The 16,157-nt window shown below is 34.6% G+C and overlaps 1 protein-coding gene across 2 annotated transcripts in view; it reads left to right on the top strand.

The window, feature by feature from the left end:
* Window positions 1–16,130, top strand: part of adcyap1r1b (adenylate cyclase activating polypeptide 1b (pituitary) receptor type I) — a 29,687-nt gene extending 13,557 nt beyond the window's left edge. For both annotated transcript variants that reach the window (XM_058778994.1, XM_058778995.1), the window contains exons 3-14: window positions 3,806–3,902; window positions 9,327–9,437; window positions 9,891–9,991; window positions 10,312–10,409; window positions 11,089–11,221; window positions 11,675–11,828; window positions 13,014–13,074; window positions 13,194–13,263; window positions 13,370–13,461; window positions 13,586–13,715; window positions 14,010–14,051; window positions 14,423–16,130. In XM_058778994.1, the coding sequence (XP_058634977.1) occupies window positions 3,806–3,902; window positions 9,327–9,437; window positions 9,891–9,991; window positions 10,312–10,409; window positions 11,089–11,221; window positions 11,675–11,828; window positions 13,014–13,074; window positions 13,194–13,263; window positions 13,370–13,461; window positions 13,586–13,715; window positions 14,010–14,051; window positions 14,423–14,611 (1,278 nt within the window). In that variant the 3' untranslated portion in view covers window positions 14,612–16,130. The remainder of the gene's footprint in view (window positions 1–3,805; window positions 3,903–9,326; window positions 9,438–9,890; window positions 9,992–10,311; window positions 10,410–11,088; window positions 11,222–11,674; window positions 11,829–13,013; window positions 13,075–13,193; window positions 13,264–13,369; window positions 13,462–13,585; window positions 13,716–14,009; window positions 14,052–14,422) is intronic.
* The last annotated feature ends 27 nt before the right edge of the window (window positions 16,131–16,157 follow it).

Raw genomic sequence — 16,157 nt, 5'->3', positions numbered from 1 at the left:
TTTTACTGAAGGCTACCAGGGTAATTATAAATTTTTATTAAATTCATAAACAAACTATATCTTCTCTATTTCCAGTTTGTAGCGTGGATCATTCATTGCAACATTTAATCTGATTCTCATGTTTAAGAATCTGTTGAAAAATAATTTATGCTACTACTGCCCACTGACTTGGTTGTAAACCTATATTATTATCCAATTTATGAGCCTTAAAACATCTTAAAATGCACACATGTAGGTCAGGAAAATCTAAATTTTCTCGGGGGAGCATGCCCCCCAACCCCCCTAACAATCTACATTTTGGGACCTCGGTATTTATAAAAACCTGTCTGACACACATGCTCGATGTTTCATTCATGCTAGGGTGACCATACGTGCCATTTTTTCCAGACACGTCCTTGCCAGGATTTGTTTTGGCTTTGTTTTCCTGTTTCCTAAAGGCAGTACCGCCACTCCCTATACGCAGAGTAGGGCACCAACCCTCAGGGGGGCACCATCCCAGTTGCTCAAAAAAAAAAAAAAAAAAGAAAGTGATGCGCCATTCCCGCACCCGCGTGTGTTTTGTGTTTGATTAAGGAGACGTGGAAAACTTTTGGGGTAATTTTTGAAAAACTTTTGAAGTTTTGGGGAGGCCTCCTGGATCGTGGTTGGGAACCACCGCTATAGATGACATATAGATGAATTGTAATTGTAAATAATACAATTTAATTACAATTTATTTATTTATTTACTTTTATATTATATTCTATAGTAGGTATTTTTGTTTACTTCCATAATATTTGAGGGAGGGGGCACAACAATACAATCCTTCTTAGGGTACCCATTTGGCCAGCAGCGGCCCTGCCTAAAGGTAATGATCGAAAAATAGTTTGACCAATAACATGCAGGCATTGAAAATAATGGACCAATCATGGTATGTGAGAAGGTAGGATCTACGGTCAAAGCGATGCAATTACGCGTACACAGTAGGTGTGTTCGAATTAAAGCGGCGCGGCTCAGACCAATCAGTGTTTGACATCAAAGAGCGTTTTGAAAGCATAAGGAACCGTCCGTCTGTACGGCACTTTGATGTCATACACCGATCGGTCTGCATACGCAAACAAAGCCAAAACCTAGATATAGATTTAGGCGATATAGATATATCCGCGACCTGGATAAATGGCACGTATGGTCACCCTAATTCACGCTTTAATATGAAATGATACAGGCTACTGCGTGTGCCACCATATTTGTGTGTGCAGCTCAAGAGCACGCACCACGAGCACAGTATAACGGCTGTCAGGACAGGACAATTTGTTTTTACTAACATATCTCATCTGACCGCAGTTCACTGTTGTTCTACTGAAGCTCCCTTGTTACTTCGCGCTTGTTTAACTAGCACCGGGTGCAGAGGTGAAGTGGAGTGCGCATCTGAAAAGTCTTCCATTTGATGTGGTCATAAAGATGTTCTGCGTCTAAATAAATGCAATTCCAGCCAAGAAAAAAGAGACAGAAGCAGCATTTGTGAGTGGGGTGGCCAACCCTAGCTCCGCCCCTGTGTTAAATATTTTTAAAGCCGTTAAACTGGAAAAATGAATTGCCTGTGTTAACGTGCTAATTTTGACAGCACAAATTATAACACTTCCTCTAGTGAAAAAGTCCAACACCTGTTGTCCTCTCACATCCAAATCACCAACATTTCTTTGAACTCTTTTCGCTTGTAAACAGTGCTTGGTCTATGCATATTACTCTCCTGATTCAGACAAGATGAATTTTCACTGAAGGAGGTGTTATTATAGATTATGGACTCGTAATTGGCCAGAAACAACTGTTTAAAGATGGATGCCTTAATTATGGATTTGCACAAGGCATTCATTTATGGACTTGAGTCCATGTTGATTAGTTTTCTCTCATATTTTGCTTTGGCCTTTCAATGTTATCTCAAAGTTTTCAAACAATCTTTCTAATACATAAACATTTCACAATATGGTTTATTATACCCCTTAACTACAATTGTAAACACAACTGTAACTTAGTTGACAGCAACAAACTAATCTTTGCTCACATCTATTAATAAAGCTTGGATACATGTGAGCATCAAGATGTATAACAGACAATAGCAGTATATCGGCAGAATTGATTTATATCTATTGCAACTGTTCAGCTGGATGGAGAACACCACCTTCTGTTTGAAGAAACGTATGTGCTGTGGAACATTAGTCAATTTTGTTTTTCTACAAAAAAAATAAGATGAATGGCCTGGTAGTGCATGAAGCAGGAGGGAACGATTGTTTAATGCGTACACTGAGTGGGAGAGATAAGAAAGAGCACACGTTTGGATTGGCTCAGAATGTCATTTGACCCTGGGCTGAAGATGTTTGATGTCTTGTGTACTGTGTGTGTAATATTGACTCTATTTGAAAACTGATTAACATTAAGATAAGCAATATTCAAGACCTGCTAGGAGTGGGTAGCAGTTTATATGAATATTATTTTTTTCTCCTATAACACAAAAGTAATGAATGGTTTTAAGAAAGCACCACAGCAGCAATGGAAGACTACTAATTATATTTACCAATAAACAAAGATTTGTTTATTTTCTCTCTTAGCCCTTCTAAAAGATCTAGAACTTAAACTGTGTTTATAATTATGAATGCTGTCTCATAAATGCATATTAGATGTGAAGTGGAATGATGTTTATTGTCTGTAATTTTGAAACAGGTTCAAACACATATAGTAATTTGGAATGCAATAATTGCATTGAATTTATTATTAGTTCATTGAAAGTCTCACTGTCTTTGGCTGCTGTCGGGCTGCTGTCATTGTTTATTTAGTAACCTTGTACTCTGTCAGTTTGGATGTATCATCACAGGCTACACGAACTAGAAGTTTAGACATTAATCTAATCTGATCCAGGGGCCCGTAAGGGGTGCTTTGTAAAAAAAAAAAAAAAAAAAAAATACAGAAGAAAAAGGGGAAAAAATACCTGAAAAAATGTATTCCTAAATTTAAGATTATTGCTCTTTCATAATTTCATACATATAAAATGCTTTGCAATAAATCTCTGCAATACATACATTTCTGACCAGTGTTTAAAAGGGCTGTCAGTTCTATATTTAAGTGCTAAACACTAAGTTCACACATAGTGTGGTTATTTAAAGAAAAATAGTTCACACAAAAATGAAATTTTGATAAATTTTACTCACCCTGAGGCCATCCAAGATGTAGATGAGTTTGTTTCTTCATCGGAACAGATTTGGAAAAATTTTGCATTACAAAACTAGCTCATCAAAGGATCCTCTGCAGTGAATGGGTGCCATCACAATGAGAGTTCAAACAACAAGGAATAAAACGCTTTAATAAATGGATTTGTTTTTTTATAAACACATAGCATTCCTCTTTACAAGATGTTAACTGATGGACTGGAGTTGTGTGGATTACTTGAGGATTATTGTGAAGTTTTTATCAGTTGTTTGGACTCTCATTCTGACGGCACCCATTCACTGCAGAGCATCCATTGATGAGCAAAATCTTTTCTGATAAAGAAACAGACTCGTTGCCCGATGATGAGAACATTTTAAGCACATCTTTATTTTGTGTGAACTATTTCTTTAAGAAAGTGACAACCTCATTCTAAGCAAACTCACACTCGTCGATTTTCTGGAAATCCATACTTGAAAACTACAGCTTGCTAGAAATTGCATACTCTATGAGTAGATACTTCTTTTGAAAAAGTACTTGCTTTGTGACTTTTACAAAGTATTTTCTACATAAACAGCTGTTGTGTCTATAACTAACATTTCACTCTTTTAAATACTGTATCTTTCAGATCTACTGCATGCACCCAGACTGTGTCATTCAGTTAGAGAAAGAGAAGTGCATGGAAAGGATAGCCATGGATGACCCTATCAGTGAACCTGAATTGGGTAAGAACTGCATTTATGTATTTTCTCTGTGTTTGTATCTACTTGTTTACAGACAAATTTGTCCCAAGAAGTCATCCAGGGACATTTTTAATTAGAAAAATTGTAAAAATGTCAAAAATTTTGTCATAATAATAACAGCAGTTACAACAACAATACTACATTTACATAATTTTTCTAATAAAACAATCCTCGGCATAATAGAAAAACAATGAAATGTGTGAGTCTGTGTGTGTTTTGTTGATGCATTTATGTGGTGGTGGTACTTATTATGTGTCTGACTGCAAGTACATTATGCATATTTGCTGATTCAATCCACACAGTTTTTGAGTTGTAATTTTAGAGCCCCGCATACAGTAAATGCTGCATGTTACCATTTTGTTATGCAGTGCAAAGCTATTAGTGTTTAACTGTGAAGTGAAGCAATAGACTTACCAGCGACTAAATATTTTAGTCATCTAAATATAGCATGCTTGCATATGTTTATAATAAGAAACATCTAAATTAAGTTTTAACATTAGTTTCAATTTAGATTATGGATTTTAGAAGTGATCTGAAATAAATGCGTGATGATATTAAGCTTAAAGTTGTCAGACTAAGCTGGAGAATGTAAGACCTTGTGATGGTTCATAGGAAGTGGGGGGAAGATCATAAGCTCAGAGCTTTTCCAGAACTGACTCTGACACCCCTCTAGTGCTGTCTGCATGTGGCATTGATCATAATCCTTTGGACAGTCACAATCACAGTCAGTAATGAAATGCTGACATTTTGATTTGACAAGAAGCTGTCCTTAGGGAATGGATTCATGCGTTAACATGAAACTAGAGCTGCCCACAGTTTTAGGCTATAAACTGAAACTTTGGGAGGGGACCAGCTAACAAAAATAGGTTCCAGAACATTTTGCAAACATTTTGAGAACATTATTAAAAACAAGTTAGCTCTGAGAACGTTACCTGTTAGCTGGGGGAATACATGTAAATTAAATGTTCATTGTGCAAATGTACATTAAAGGGATGGTTCACCCAAAAAGAAAATTCTGTTATTAATTACTCACCTTCATGTTGTTCCAAACCCATAAGACCTTTGTTCATCTTCGGAACACAAATTCAGATATTTTCGATGAAACCCGAGGGATTTATGACCCTGCATAAACAGCAACGCAACTGACACGTTCAAGGCCCAGAAAGGTAATAAGGACATTCACTGTAAAAAGTGCTAAGTTGACTTAACTTAAAAAAATTGAGGAAACCCGTTGCCTTCAAATTTTTAAGTAAATGATAATTAATAAAATAAGTTAAGTGAATTGTCAAGTTTACTTAACTTTTTTTTAATTATTATTTACTTAATCATTTTAAGGCAACGGGTTTCCTCGACTTTTTTAAGTTAAGTCAACTTTAAGTTAAATTAGTCCATGTGACATCAGTGGTTCAACCGTAATGTTATGAAGCTACGACAATACTTTTTGTGCACAAAGAAAACAAAAATAACAACTGTATTCAACAATTTCTTCTCTTCTGTGTCAGTCTTCACTGCACTGATGTCACACGGACTATTTTAATGATGTCCTTACTACCTTTCTGGGCCTTGAATGTGTCAGTTGCATTGGTGTCTATGCAAGGTCAGAAAGCTCTTGGATTAGGACTGTAGCTATCCTCGAGATGTTGTTCGTGTGTTTATGTCCTCATTGAGACGGCAGACGCTGAAATCACCGCGAGCGTCACACGCGCTTCAGTGTGTGTGTGTGGTAAAGGAAAACGCGCGTCTCTGCCATTCATTGTAATATGAGTTAATGCTCATCAGATCGCGTAAATCAGTGGGAAATGAATAGAAATGATGATTCTGTGTACAGAAATATCAAGTAAACGTGTAAAAATATAAAAACCCCGGCAAAGCTATTATTATCAGCGCATGTGAGCAGAGCGTAGCGGGGAGCAGATCAGTGAAGGAGATTTTACCAGCGTTTCCCAGTAACGTTACAGCTGTACTACAGCATGTCATCGCACGGTAACTCTGCTGCAAACAGGAACAAGTATACTACATAGAAATTTCTTATCACGCGTTATTTGAGCGGGCTTAGCTTTTCCGGTGAGCATGAGCGGTAAATGAGCAGAATGCACATTGATAGAGAGTGGAATATTGAACAGAGCGTCACGGCGCAGTGATGAAGCCTGAACACTGCTGTGCGGCGCGGCATATATTTTCGGCGGCCGAAAATTCAGTGCATCCCTAGTAAATGGACTAAAACGATTCTTCGAAGCACAAGAATTTGCCTCGATGATTTTTTGTATTCGAGTTACTCGAGGAATCGTTTCAGCCCTATCTTGGATTTCATCAAACATATCTTAATTTGTATTTGAAAATATGTTTTACAGGTTTGGAACAACATGAGGGTAAATAATTAATTGAGAGAATTTTCATTTTTGGGTGTACTATCCCTTTAAAGCAAATACATGCAGAAAGCACATAACACACAGGATTACTGGAAACTTTCTGTGGTTTGTGTGGGCCACAGTAGCCTGTTTACATCACTTCATCTTTATCTCATTATTTTGCCAAATTTACTAATTTACTTTGCCTATTTTTAGCTGCTGAAAATAAGCACTGATTGGATCATTGGCTCTTTGAATCATTTATTTAATTCATAAGTAGTCATAATTCATAAGTTAGCTCTGTAATGCTCTCAGAAATTCTCCTACAATATGGAAAGCAGTGATGTGCAGAATTTCAGGAAGATTCTGGAGAACAAAGACAAACAGCCCTGTCTTTTATCTAATCATGCATCTGTGTCCAATTTACACAAGTAATTAAAGCTGTTCTCAGGAGAGAAATCATAATTTGTCATTTTGTGGGAGCGTTGCACTGTATCCCTGGAAGAAAAATGTCCTTCTTGCATCCCCAAAGAATTGAACTATGCTTGTTTGTGTTCACATAGATATAATAATTATTTATATGAATTTCTTAATCTATAAATACAGTATATTTGATTGTAGAATAATCTCCGAGCAGTATTTTACATTAAAAACACTGCCTTGGGTCTGTGCTATAGCAGAGCTCATGGCCAACTAAACAGACAAGGCTTTGGAATATTGTAGTGGTATTATTTCTGGGCCATTTTCCATCAATGTCCTTTTATGCAGCTGTTTTATATGGGCTTTATCCAGTTTCTGGAGCTTGCTCAAGCACAAGCTCCTCCTTTGGGACTGTGTTTGGCACTGCTGCAGAGAAAATGAGATTGATATAAATACCTAACATGACAGACAATAAAGAGTGTTGAGAGTGTAAGACAGTTGTCGGTCTTAAATAGCTACTCAGTGCCAGCTCTTGAGTGATACATGTCAGTTTGCTTTATGCAGGAGTCTTTATTGAGACCGCACTGCTAGAGGTCCATCAATTACTCATCTCAAATAAATGTTTTGTTAAAAAAACAAAAACAAAAATACATTAAAAGTTGCTAAAGAGAAAATGTGCACCCCCAATTATTATTTGAATGCCTTTGGAATGTGAGCATGACAACATTAATATGGTACTAGGAACATGTTATTATAAATCTAGCTTAAAAATGCAACATCCAGTTTTGCACAATATGTAACAGGGGTCCCTGCTCCATCTTTGTATCCCATCACGGAAATTACTACATTTCAAAAAAGTAAAGGACATTTTTATAATGAATATAGCTCTTTCTAGTTATGTCAAGCTTTATTTTTTATTTTTATGTTTTTTACTTTAAATGTTATTTTATCAGGTAGAAATAGCTATTTGTGGGAATAATGAAAAAAAGAAAAGAAGAAAAAAACCTGTAATCACAAATCAAAAATGTGTCACATTGAAGAACATTCATTTAAAACTTCTGAAATTACATAGTTAATAAAGTTTTTTTTTTTTTTTTAATCTTACAAAATTTATTGTTATTATTAATATAATTTATCCTACAAAGGGTCATATGCTTGAAAAAAAGTTTTAAATGAAAGCATGCTAAAGACTTTGGAATGGACAATTCTATCCTAAACATTCTAGAATGTTCATTTTATTAAACTACAAAAAATGTTGGAAATAAACCAAAATGAAATAAACCAACCAAATAATTAATTCTGGTTGTTGAAAGTATTGCTATGTGTCTTTGTTGCAGTTTGTTATGATCCAAGAGACAAGATGTTTGAGTGCTTGGCTTGAGATGCAGAGTATTAAAAACACTCGCTTGGTCTTTTGTTATTATAAATGTTTGACATTTACACAGACCACCAAGAAGCAAATGTCAAACTTGTGTTGTTTGAATTTATGCATGTAATTTAAAGTGTACACTTGGGCGATTTATAAGGTTGCAGGAAAGAGTGTTGTGTGTGAGCTTACTAATAAGAATGTAAGAATGCAAATGGAATGGAGAAAGAAACTATAAAGCGACTAGATACAATATATTGTTAGTTCTTCTGTTTTAATGAAGTCTTTGCAGTCTTGTCTGGGTAATATTTTGAAAGCACTGTGAAAACATTCTAACATTTGATGGGGCTGAGAGCAGAGGAAAAACACAGCTGGCAGATGCGGTTCTGCTCATGCAAATCAAGATCAGCAGGCTTTTTTTTTTTCTAGCATATACACACACACACACTTGCTCTCTTTACTATTTCTCTTTGAATCCTTAATCCTTGATGGATATGATAAGATGCTTTAGCATCACATGGTTCATAGTTCATTGTGAAAGTCTCTTTTCCCTCTGAATATATCACTAGAAGAATTTATTGAAGAGCAATGCCAAAATAAAAATAGATAAAGGGATAAATAAATAAGCTAAGATGTTCTGCATGCTCATATACACATACGCAGACACACAATAATAATAATAAAAAAACATAACAGCACGCGATTATGTGCAGAGAAAGACAGAGAAAGAGAGAGAGAATAACAAAAAGATTGACATGGTTAAAGTTTCTAATTATTTTAACATTCAATTTGGCGGAAAGAACATTCGATTAATATTTATTGACTATTGATTGTATTTTCTTTTTATATTCTAAAATGCTGTGGCATTGTTTTGATTGAATTCTTACAATCTATTGCCTTATTGAAGCAGATTGAAGCCTATTTTTGTCGCTTGTCATTTGCGCTGATTTTCACTGAATCATAAGAATGGCTGTCAAGTAGCACACCTAAATATATCTTAAACTAGGCTGTTCTATTCTCAGGTGCCGTAAATACCCCAATAAAAACTGGTTCAGAGGCAGAGTTACCACTAAACTTTAATCTTGAGATCATATATATATATATAGTAGTATATTGTCATATAAATTAAAAACATATATGCAATCTATTAGAAATTGGAGCAATTACATATGGGATATATGATTGCTACATGTAACATAAAATGTACATACTTGTTGGTTAGGCAGAGATTTAAAGCTATGCTATTCCATGTCTTCCTGTGTAATCCTCTAGTCTGCCGATGGATGTGGGACAACCTCACCTGCTGGCAGCCAGCAAAAATTGGTCAAGTGGTCTGGATGCCCTGTCCTGAGCTATTTGAAGTCATGAGTCAGGAGAATGATGGTGAGTACATGAACAATGCCTCAAATTGTGGGTCTTATTGAGAAGATATGATATTAAGTAATCAGACTAAGGTTTTTGCCTGGGAATTAGTCCTTATCTATAGACCAGAATCATGTAAAAAAAAAATAGTTTGTAACAGTGTTATTTTAGTATTATTAATAGAATATTTAGATTATTTTTATATTATCCGTTTTAATTTTATATTTAAAGTTTTAGTCATTTTGTTAAATGCTTTTATCATTCTTATTATTTTTTTGTATTTCTATTTATTTCAGTTTTTGTCATTTTAGTACTTCAACTTAAAATATTTCTATTTCAGATTTTACTTTTTGTTCTTTATTTTTTAAGTCTATATATTTCACAAAATCATTTGATTTATTATTGTTTGGCTCCTCATTATTTCTTTTTTTATTCTTCTTCATGAAATGTATCGAATTTTTGCACCTTTTTTAGAGTTTGGAAGGGTCAGTCGTAACTGCACCGAGGATGGCTGGTCAGAGATGTTCCCTCACTACGTTGATGTTTGCCCTTTTAATGAAAATGGAACAAGTCCAGTAAGTGTCCTTCACCTTTCCTGCTTTCTGTTCCTTCTGTATCTCCTTAGAAGATTCCTAATCCCTTTCAGCCTCCAAAATCACTCTCAGAAATAAAGGTACAAAAGCTGTCACTGGGGCGGTACCTTTTCAAAAGGTACATGTTTGTACCTAAAGGGTTCATTCTGGTACCTTAAAGGTACATATTAGTACTTAAAGTGTACGTATTTGAACCTAATAGGTGACAGCTTTTGTACCTTTATTTCTGAGAGTGTAAAGAAGTGTATATATTGTATTGAATAAGCTTGACATCAATTAGCATTTCTTCCCATTCTTTGCAGGACATGTACTATGTGTCAGTAAAGGCTCTGTATACTGTGGGTTACAGCACCTCACTGGTGTCTCTCACCACTGCCATGGTCATTCTCTGCAGGTTCAGGTGAGAGGTCAACCCAGGTCAAGAAAGAGGTCATGAGTGTTCATTCTGTTCTTAAGCTTCAGAGACTAAATAATATATGGACACATTTGTCTTAGTGAAGTGTTTAGAAAAACACCTGCACATTGGTATTAAAGAGCTTTCACTAACATGCATTTTGATACACAATTGTAAATTATATTTGGAGCATAATTATTTAAGTTAAGCCCCTGAAATTAGTATGTAGATTTTTGGACATTTCAATGCACTTATCAGTGTTTCTTTTTTTAATCGTTATAAAGACATATTGTTACTAAAGATCTATATTATTAAAAATGCTGTTCTGTTAAACTTTCTGTTTATTTTAGAGAACATCTTATCAGCTTATAAACTCAGCCTATTAGAATTCAATTTCTGAAGTATTTTGTGACACTGAAGAGCGGAGTATTGGCTGCAAAAAAATCAGCTTCGCCATCACAAGAGTAAATTACAAATATATACGGGAATAAAATACAAAATATATTAAAATAGAAAATAATGTAAATGTTTTATTTTCAAAAATGTTTTTGGATCAATTAAATCAAAAGGTTTCTGTAAAAACGAATAAAAAACCCTAAACTTTTGAATAGCATTGTACATATAGGATGCATTTTTTGTTACGTTTAACATAATATTTCTTTATTGTGGTTGGCTTTACCCTCAGGAAGCTGCATTGCACCAGGAATTTCATTCATATGAACTTGTTTGTGTCCTTCATCCTGAGGGCCATCTCAGTCTTCATTAAAGACGGCATTTTATATGCAGAGGAGGACAGCAGCCATTGCTTTATACACACCGTGAGTCTCAGTCTCGCTCTCTTCACATTGCACACAAATACCCAGGCAGTCATGGTGATGGGCCCATTAACATCCCGGGTTGCCCATGTCATTTCTTTGAGGAAGGAATTAGTCTCAGAATGACACGTTTGTGTTGCTGTTATGTGCTTTAATTTGCTTCAGATAATGAGGTCTCTGTAGTCACCTCACAGTTGCTTTTTGCTTGGCCAGCTAGCTAAATGTGCTTTGAATGTTTCCCTATGCAACAGTGTGACTCTTCGGTTTTTAAAGGGATAGTTGACTCAAAAATGAACATTATGTTATCATTTACTCACCTTCATGTCGTTCCAAACCTAGATTACTTTTAACTAATTTTCCAGTGAGATTATGTAAATGTAAATTATGCTTTAGTTAATCAAAATCAAAGAAATATTTAGATAATGTTGTATTCACTCTATGTTGTTCTTTTTGCAGGTGGAGTGTAAAGCAGTGATGGTATTTTTTCATTATTGTGTCTTGTCAAACTACTTCTGGCTGTTTATCGAGGGCTTGTATCTTTTTACGCTGCTTGTTGAGACATTCTTTCCTGAGAAAAGATACTTCTACTGGTACACCATTATTGGATGGGGTAAGATCAGGGTTATTGTAGCTTGTATAGTTATTATAACTAAAACCATAAAAAAAGTTACTTAAAAAATAAACGTTAACTGGAAAAAACCTAACGGTAAAATGCACAAATATAAGTATATTAATGTATAAAATAAATTAAAATTTGTGTAAATATAATGTATGTATAAAAAATAAAATATACATAATTTATATATATAAATATACATATATGTGACCCTGGACCACAAAACCAGTCTTAAGTCACTGGGGTATATTTGTAGCAATAGCCAAAAATACACTGTATGGGTCAAAATTATTGATTTTTCTTTTATGCCAAAAATCATTAGAATATTAAGTAAAGATCATATTCCATGAAGATATTTTGTAAATTTACTACTGTAAATATATCAAAACGACATTTTTGATTAGTAATATGCATTGCTAAGAATTCATTTGGACTACTTTAAAGGTGATTTTCTCAATATTTAGATTTTTTTGCACCCTCAGATTCCAGATTTTCAAATAGTTGTATCTCGGCCAAATATTGGCCAGGGCCACATATATATATTTATATGTATATATATATATATATGTATATACAGTATATATATGTGACCCTGGACCACAAAACCAGTCATAAGTGTAAATTTTTCGAAATTGAGATTTCTACATCATCTGTAAGATGAATGAATAAGCTTTCCATTGATGTAAGGATCTGACAATATTTGGCTGAGATACAACTATTTGAAAATCTGGAATCTGAGGGTGCAAAAAAATCTAAATACTGAGAAAATTACCTTTAAAGTTGTCCAAATGAAGTTCTTAGCTATGCATATTACTGATCAAAAATTAGTTTACAGTAGGAAATTCACTAAATATCTTAATCTAACATGATCTTTACTTAATATCCTAATGATTTTTGGCATAAAAGAAAAATGGGTAATTTTGACCCATACAATGTATTTTTGGCTATTGCTACAAATATACCCCAGCGACTTAAGACTGGTTTTGTGGTCCAGGGTCACATATGTATATATATGTATATATATATATATCGTAAAATATAAAAAATACATTATATGTATTTCATACATATATTTTGTATATATAAAGTAAAATATGTTATATGTGAATATATATGTGAATAACATATGTGAAAATCTGAAATTACTGATATTTATTTAGATTACCCATGTTTTTCCAGGTACTCCAACAATCTGTGTGGCTGTCTGGGCAGTCTTAAGAGCTCATTTTGATAACATTGGGTAAGATAAAGGATTTATTTATAATATATATAGCTAATATGTTATATAATGGAATTAAAAAACCTTAAAATAAAATGAAAAACCAATCAAATTGGATAAATGTCTGACATTGCCTGCAGTTGCTGGGATATTAATGACAGTGCTGCCATCTGGTGGGTGATCAAGGGTCCTGTTCTTGCCTCTATCATGGTACGGATAGTACATATTCCATCGCAAAAGACTATTGCATTATTGTATTGATCCATTCAGAAGGCCGAAAATAATTATACATATCTCTTGTCTTTTTTGCCCTCAGATCAACTTTATACTCTTTATTGGCATCATTATAATCCTGGTGCAGAAGTTGCAGTCTCCAGATATTGGAGGGAATGAGTCCAGCATTTATCTGTTAGTCAGATACATATACATATACCACAATATTTTTAATATATTCCCATTTCTAAGAAGAACATCATTACAATCGGACGTGGAGTCTTTTTATGACTTGATTGGTGTGTTGTGTGATTGACAGGCGTCTGGCTCGCTCCACTCTTCTTCTCATTCCTCTATTTGGAATTCACTATACCGTGTTTGCTTTCACACCAGAAGATGTCAGCAAAAGAGAAAGACTCGTGTTTGAACTTGGTCTTGGTTCTTTTCAGGTAGAAGCCCTTTTTGTCTTCTTATATTTGTACAAAGAGACAACATGATTTAATTGTATTTATTTATTTAGATTTCATGTGTATTTTGTGCACTGTAATGTATAGTCTATTTGTTATTATTAGATATGTACTGTATTATTTTGAGGTCATTGTCCATCTGAACTGAAAAAGTATTACTTCTTTCACCTTCGTTTATCCAATACATTACTAATCATATATATCTTAAACAAGACTGTTATAATTGCTACTGCTTAACCATTTGTTTTATTCAACTATTTTCATTTTTCTTCTCAGGGTTTTGTAGTAGCTGTCCTTTACTGCTTTCTTAATGGAGAGGTAAGTCCTTTAAAGAAAAACACTTCAAAAATGATTGCAATTGAGGAATGTATTAAAAAATTGAAGGAATGTATTTTGCATGTTAATTTTAATATAAATTAATTTTATTATACTTTCTCAGCATTTGATAAAATATACTTTCATTATTATAAATTCTACCTAGAAAAACATCCAAATTGCATTCTATTTGCATAAAGCAGTGTCTAGGGCCTTTCTCATTGCAGTGCTCATTACGCCGGCCTTACATGTAAATTATTAACCAGCTGGATTTAAAATTCAAGCTTGTCCATGAGCAGCATGGAAAGAGATCTGCAGATCTCCTCCTGTAGGACCCAATCAGCTTAATAACCCACTGAAGTTTCTCCCCAAAGGTGCAATCAGAAATCAAACGAAAATGGCGCAGCTGGACGGTGAACCGGTACTTTGCTGTGGATATGAAACACAGGCATCCGTCCCTGGCCAGCAGTGGTGTGAATGGGGGCACACAGCTCTCCATCCTCAGCAAGAGCAGCTCACAGATCCGTATGTCCAGCCTGCAGGCTGAAACACCGGCCACATGAGTGCTCAGAGGACCAGACTCCTTAGAACTAGAGCTACAAAATAACCTACGTCAACATCCAAGTCCTGTTTCATCTTTTGAGTCTGTATAGTGTCGGTTGAAGCTGTAATATCTGTCAACCGTCCATAGATGACAGGCTTTTGCTATGAAACTCTGAGGAGCTCACAACCAATGTTCTATTGTGTGCCAAGCGAACATGGATACCTTTGGTGCAGACTTACGGATGAATCAGATTTGATCTGAACTGAAAGGAATTACAGGCCGAGGGGAAATAACGAATCCATAGCAATCCAGTATTTAGGATGTTTTCACCCAGAAAGCTTTAGTTCGTGAACAAGGTGGATATTTTTGTACATATCAACATCACAAGAGTCTCTCATGTTTTTGTTTCTCTGTCTGTGAAGATTTGTGACAGTTCGAGATTCTCAACAGACAGTAGCCGACCTCACCGCAATGGGATGTGGGACATGAAAAGTAATTTTTGAAGGAGAAGAAACCACATATTTCACACAGGAGCTTAATGAATAACTGATCCCCAGTTCCTAATACCAATTTAATATGTAAATATTTTCATATGTTGTAATTGTAGAATGAAGGACTGAAGGAAAATCAAGTTTAAGGACTACAAAGTTTAAGGATCCACAGTGTTGGAATCTTTTACACAGTCAAAGCTAACATTAGCAAAGAAAAACTAGCATTTGAAACCTCATTAAAACAGTGAGTAACTTAACTTGTCAATTTGTTTTCATGAGTGGATTCCTCTTGTACTTGTACATGTGCTCCTATTTTTTTAAACAGCCGCTAGTACAGAAAATGTCAGTTAGGATACAACATTGCAACAGGGTTCATGCATATTAATATATAACTGGGTAATATGGGTGTAATAGATTTGTAATATGTATGTTGAGTCCTCCCCCACAAAATTCTATTACTACTATAGCTGTCATACAGTGAATTTACAGCAAAGAATTATGAAACTTTACACTCATATCATGAATCAATTCTTTTTAAGCTAATTTTTTTCTGTTTAAAGGCTGAGCATTTTCTTACAGCTTTTCTGACTCATAATAATTGATCTTTTGCTCATTTTGTAATTTAATGTCATAAAAGCTTTTACAAAGAGAGCACTTTTAAAATTCCAAAGAAGATTTTTTTGAATATTTGACCCCTTAAGACGTCGTTTGCCGTACAAGTTTGCAAGTCTTTGCGACTGATGTCACTGCATACAAAGATGTTTTTTGCTTCTTCAAAGTGCCTTTTTTGCACAAAAGAGACAACTGTTTGGTTTTACAAAGACAAACTGCAACACATAACTGCATCCCTCTGTGAAAGTGCTTTTATTATGCTTCAGCAAACCAAGAGGCCTTCAGAGAATTCAAGCTAGGTTTTTTTTTTCTTTTCTTTTCTTTGGCATATCTTTCTACAGGCCTTCAATTTTCTTTCAGCAATGCTGAAGAAAGAAAGAAAAAGTTTGTGCATTATGTAATTTGATATAAAAAAAAAAAAAACAATTCCAAAAACTGAAAAAAAAGCTTATTTTGGGAATT

Source organism: Onychostoma macrolepis, chromosome 06 (genome assembly GCF_012432095.1).
Source record: "Onychostoma macrolepis isolate SWU-2019 chromosome 06, ASM1243209v1, whole genome shotgun sequence".
Taxonomy (NCBI): domain Eukaryota; kingdom Metazoa; phylum Chordata; class Actinopteri; order Cypriniformes; family Cyprinidae; genus Onychostoma; species Onychostoma macrolepis.
The sequence above is the reverse complement of the archived record's forward strand: the minus strand, read 5'-3'. Positions and strand labels throughout refer to the sequence as shown.